The sequence below is a fragment of the Labeo rohita genome, unplaced genomic scaffold, assembly GCF_022985175.1.
Source record: "Labeo rohita strain BAU-BD-2019 unplaced genomic scaffold, IGBB_LRoh.1.0 scaffold_2665, whole genome shotgun sequence".
Classification (NCBI taxonomy): Eukaryota; Metazoa; Chordata; class Actinopteri; order Cypriniformes; family Cyprinidae; genus Labeo; species Labeo rohita.
Window position 1 is genome coordinate 1 of NW_026128952.1, and position 5,870 is coordinate 5,870.

At 38.7% G+C, this 5,870-nt stretch overlaps 1 protein-coding gene across 1 annotated transcript; it reads right to left on the reverse strand.

Moving 5' to 3' along the window:
* Nucleotides 1–668: 668 nt before the first annotated feature.
* LOC127159938 (complement C3) lies at nt 669–1,951 on the reverse strand (the record flags this gene model as incomplete). Its single annotated transcript, XM_051102630.1, has 5 exons — nt 1,858–1,951; nt 1,599–1,687; nt 1,356–1,494; nt 855–1,067; nt 669–729 (listed from the first exon to the last, which is right to left on the reverse strand). Coding segments are annotated over exons 3-5 (352 nt in total), but the record flags the coding sequence as incomplete, so codon positions are not given.
* Between the last annotated feature and the right edge of the window lie 3,919 nt (nt 1,952–5,870).

The window sequence follows — 5,870 nt, forward strand, 5'->3', positions numbered from 1 at the left end:
TTTCCAGAGCAAAAATTTCTGCAAAAATTTCTTTACCAAAATATTAGTGAATGTTCATAAAAAAACAATTATGCAAAGTCATTAACTGGTAAGGAGAGAAATATTTGATTGTGCTAACTGATGTGTATTTGTCAAGAGAATCTGTCAGTTTAATTTATTTTTGTGGGTCACCAGGCGGGAGAGTAGAGCTTGTGCTTCACACAATGATGAGCCACAAGTACTGATGTTTTGCTGCTTTATTTAAAGACAGTAATTGTGGAATTGCTGATATAGTAAATCTCTTTACTAAGCACTTTATTACACAAATTTGTGCTATTGTTAGTTAATTACAATCTATAAAAGATTTCCAGAGCAGAAATGGGTGCTTCTTTATTACACTTTAAGTGTTTGTGAGTTACTATTAAGAAATATTTCTTCTTGGTGAGGACTCAAATTAAATATTCACTGTACTAACACCATATAAACAATAGTTTTTAAAACTCAAATGAGTTTGAAAGGCTTTTGTCGGTTTCAAAATATGAGTTACCACATGGTATAATAACAGTAACATACTGTAAAAATGAAGAGCTGTAAATTAACGGTAGAGAGCTATAAAATAACAGTATAATGCTGGCAGCACAGCTGCCAGGTGACCTTATATAATTGAAGTATAACACAGTAAATCTCACCATTTATGAGAGGATTGAGCTCCACATTTTCTCTATGTAACTGAGTCAGCACACCCTCAGGCTGAAAGAGAAAGATAGTGTCAACTACTTGTGACGCTCTAGTTTATCTATTCAAAATGACAAACATCTATAGGCGATATGAATGACCAAATAAAACGAAGTTACAGAATTTCCCATCAGACGTACCACCACCTTCAGCGTCTTTCTCACTCCATCAGTGTGAACAGCATCATATGCTGAAGCTTTCGCCTCAATCATGTGATTTCCCAGAGTCATGGGAATAATCACATATGAAACGGATATGCTGGAGTCTTTGTCAACGTTTACTACTGTTCTGTATTTGCCTTTCTTACTGGCAGAGCTGCAAACATCTTCTGTCTCCATGAACTCCACACGCACCTTGTGAAAAAGGGAGAACGAAAGTCAAATCCGCTTAAATATCTAGAGGAAACTTCTTTTAAAATAAATCCAGCATGAAATGTGGGATGATGGAGAATATTTCTGTTTTAGCACAAGACAGTAGCCTAAACTTTTCTTTTATTTTAGTCATGTGAAGCTCAAAAACCTCAAATGATTCTCCTCAGGTTCCATGTACTGTGCGCTGTCATTAGTAAATTGTTACTATGATGCACACGGCTTTAATGTACATAAAAAATGAACTAATTTTTAATATCCAATCAGATCTACCTTCAGCTTCTTTTTGGTGTAGTTGTGAATAATGGCCTTGATTTCCAGTTGTTCACTGCGCACAGCAGAGTAAGGCATCTTGAGGTCAATGAAAAAGCTCTAAAAACAACCATCTCCTCAGGTTCTGCCACACAGATGCCTTTGACCACAAACACAGAAACACAGAAGGATTTAAAGCAGCAGATCCTGAATTATGATGAAGTTCTTTAGACAATGTATTCTGCATTTGCAACTTCACTTTACCAAGAGTTGGTGACAGACTGACAGCGAAGATCTGCCAGGTAGTAATAGGGTCTTTCAGGAAGATTATTTTATCTGTGACTGGTGTTGGACTGGAACATGAGGAAAATACAAGAAAAATGAAAAATGTTGAAGTACTTGATAGTTGTTTACCATCAGACTGCTCAAGTCGAAGGAGATCACTTCAGTAATTTGCTGCAAGTCGTTAGGAGTTACTAATGGAGCTCAATTCACAGCTTTTGTCTAAAAGTTTTCTACTCACCAATTCTCACATAGCTCAATATCCTCCCAAAGCCAACTCTCATAGAACTGTGTACGTGACACAATCTCTTCAGAATCTGTATATTCTTCATCATCGTCATCACCTGTTGTAGCATAAAAAATATATGTGAGGGAATAGACCTTTTTGAGCAAAATGACGCATTCAAATCAAGCAAAATTTGAACTGGTTCGTGGAACGAAAATGAAAACCAGAAACTAACAACATTTTGACAGGAACAGAAACAGAAACAGAAACAGAAACAGAAAGAAAGAAAGAAAGAAAGAAAGAAAGAAAGAAGTGCTGAGTTTTGAGTCATTGTGATGCACCACACACTCCAAAATTCATGGATAGGAAACTATTTTCTTTATTTTGCAAAAGCTTTACAGTTTTCTTTATGTTACAGTTTTATTTATTTTGCAAAACTTTTACAGTTCTGAATGATCTTGCTTCTATCTCTATGACCAGCCAGCATTGGTATGACCATAAACAGAGTAACAGTTCTGAAAACAATGCAATGATCGCACCTTGCGTGTGGACAACATATTTTGCTACCTTGACATCAAAGCCTGTACATTTTAAAATAAAATACAGTTAAAGAAACATAAAAATGTACAATGCTCAGTTGAAATAGTCCGTAGTAGGCCACAATCTGTGCCATTCAGCATGAGCGCCGACTCACTGTTGACATAGCTTAAGTTATGTAAAGGAATACGTTGATAATGCGAGTGAAGTGCAAAGCCTATAGTTTACATAATAAATAATATTTTATTTGGATTTTATATTTTATTCATTTATTTTGGCTCGACATTTATATTTAGCCTAAATACTGTAAACTTTAAAGGATTTGTTGTGGAGAGAAGGAACTAAAATAGCCTAGTTGTGTTTATAATGTTTGTAAACATTTTACTTTATTTACCGGTATTTTATCCTGCATTTTTTTCTCTGGCTGTTTTTCCTCTCAAAACAAATTATTTCATATGAGTAGGCCTAGTGTTTTTTTTTTTTTTTAGATGTTTGTGTTCGAAAGGCCGTATGCGAGGGAGTGACAATGGCCATGAATGTTTAGTGATTCAAACCTGATGCCAGTTTCACACTGGATGCCCAAGCAGAGCAGAGGCAGCGCAGAAGTTGTGCATATGCAGAGCGGGAGCAGCATGTGCCCATTGTGTTTTCACACTGGCAGCGTTTGTCGCGCTCAGCTGAACTGCGGCTTGTGTACTGCAATTACAGGCAAGTATTGGACATTCGGTTACGCATTTCAGGTGTTCTCCAACAACTGTCTGTTTTGATTTATGATATGGGCAGCATGCTGTGATGTGGCCATGTTTCCCACACGTGCATATGCCATGTTGCACATAGGTAGTTTACAAAAAAAAAAAAATCTTAAAGTTAATAAATGCATCTAGTTTAAATAATTTGAACAGGCCTTTTAGGTTTTGGCAATAACTCCCGGCAGTGATGTTTTTCGTGTAGTTGATTCTGTGCAAACTCTAATATTATATATATATATATATATATATATATGGTCTAAAAGGGTTGTCCCTATTCTCTTACTGAGTCATGGGTGTGTTTTAGGCGTAACATGCATTAAACCAATCTGAGTCTCATCTCTCATTCCCCTTAAGAGCCAGTTGCAGGACGTGAAAATGATACCTGCGTCAAGCTGAAACTAGCAAAAATCACTTGCCACCGCATTGCGCCGGTTTTATGATAGGGCCCAGAGACTTAAACAGTCATGCACGACAGATCCTGTTCAGATGTTGAAAGACGTAAATATCTGATATTTCCAAAGTGTTTGCTGCTTCTTTCCGTGGATTTAAGAAAAAGAAAAACAGTCATCATCATCACACATCATCAGTAGTCATTGAGCTGTTTATATTTCTGATGCTGTTTATACTTCCGATGTTGGTTCAGCACTCTCAGGGAAAAACAGTTGTGTTTTCACGGTATCTAGTCACCAAAAAAATAAATAAAATAAAAAAATAAAACACACCTCTGTTAGCATATTGATATAGGAGCATATTATTACATTAGCAATCACTAATATTGACCGTATTGCTGGTCATATAATTAGAATATCTTCAAAAAGTTGATTTATTTCACTAATTCCATTCAAGAAGTGAAACTTGTATAATGCATACATTCATATTTCAAGTGTTTATTTCGTTTAATTTTGATGATTATAACTGACAACTAATGAAAACCCCAAATTCAGTATCTCAGAAAATTAGAATATTGTGAAAAAGTTCAGTATTGAAGACACCTGGTGCCACACTCTATCAGCTAATTAACTCAAAACACCTGCAAAGGCCTTTAAATGGTCTCTCAGTCTAGTTGTATAGGCTACACAATCATGGGGAAGACTGCTGATTTGACAGTTGTCCAAAAGACGACCACTGACACCTTGCACAAGGAGGGCAAGACACAAAAGGTCATTGCAAAAGAGGCTGGCTGTTCACAGAGCTCTGTGTCCAAGCACATTAATAGAGAGGCGAAGGGAAGGAAAAGATGTGGCAGAAAAAGTGTACAAGCAATAGGGATAACTGCACCCTGGAGAGAATTGTCAAACAAAACCCATTCAAAAATGTGAGGGAGATTCACAAAGAGTGGACTGCAGCTGGAGACAGTGCTTCAAGAACCACTACGCACAGACGTATGCAAGACATGGGTTTCAGCTGTCGCATTCCTTGTGTCAAGCCACTCTTGAACAACAGACAGCATCAGAAGCATCTCGCCTGGGCTAAAGACAAAAAGGACTGGACTGCTGCTGAGTGGTCCAAAGTTATGTTCTCTGATGAAAGTAAATGTTGCATTTCCTCTGGAAATCAGGGTCCCAGAGTCTGGAGGAAGAGGAGATGCACAGAATCCACGTTGCTTGAGGTCCAGTGTAAAGTTTCCACAATCAGTGATGGTTTGGGGTGCCATGTCATCTGCTGGTGTTGGTCCACTGTGTTTTCTGAGGTCCAAGGTCAATGCAGCTGTATACCAGGACGTTTTAGAGCACTTCATGCTTCCTGCTGCTGACCAACTTTATGGAGATGCAGATTTCATTTTCCAACAGGACTTGGCACCTGCACACAGTGCTAAAGCTACCAGTACCTGGTTTAAGGACCATGGTATCCCTGTTCTTAATTTGCCCAGCAAACTCGCCTGACCTTTGAGGACGGCTTTATGCAATTTCTTCCAGTACAGGCGTCACACTGCACATCTTTGTGCAGTGGTTTTCAGTTCCGGTCTCGTGTTGCAGAGTGGTGTGCGTTTGTAGCTCCCTAGAGTTTTATTCTTCTGAGGAAATCTCTATTTTACTATTACTTTCTGTTGTTTAAAGTGATAAAATATAGCTTTTCCCCACCAGATTTCTGTTATTATCATCAAGCTAATCCGATCGCTCGCTTTTAATCTATAACCGCGAGTGCAACACCCCGTGCTGTCGTTAGCATTCCGTTTGCCGGTTAGCCTGCCATTTGCGTTCTCACTTACGTCTCTATTCACGTCTACTACCGCTTTCCTTTTTCCCCCGCTCTCGTTGATCGCTCGTTTTATTCTACAACCCCGAGTGCAGCGTGTTTGTAGGTGTTAGCCGGTTAGCTTGCTATTCACTTTTACTTTTCTCTACGCCTTTTTTGCACAAGTTCATCAGACAACAGTGGTGAGTTGAAATCGTTCTACAACTACGGTGAGTAATGGCTTCTTCTCCTTTCCTGGGAACCTGCATCACCTGTCATATGTATAGTTTATCAATTTCTGTCGGGGTTCCCTGTGATAATGCAGGAAATAGTTAGGGGTGACAGAGAAGATTTCAGAACTAGAAACACGCATCCAAACTTTAATCGAGGATAGTAAAAATTGAGGGCATTAGATACAGCTTTGGATGCAATTGGAAGTCCTAAATTTTTGGTTCCGGTAGCTTCGCCTTTGCAGCAGGAACTGGGTGACTGTGACGGCATAGTCGCGGTCAAACACCGCTCTTCCGCCGATCAGAACATCAAACAGGTTTTCTCCCCCCAAAAATC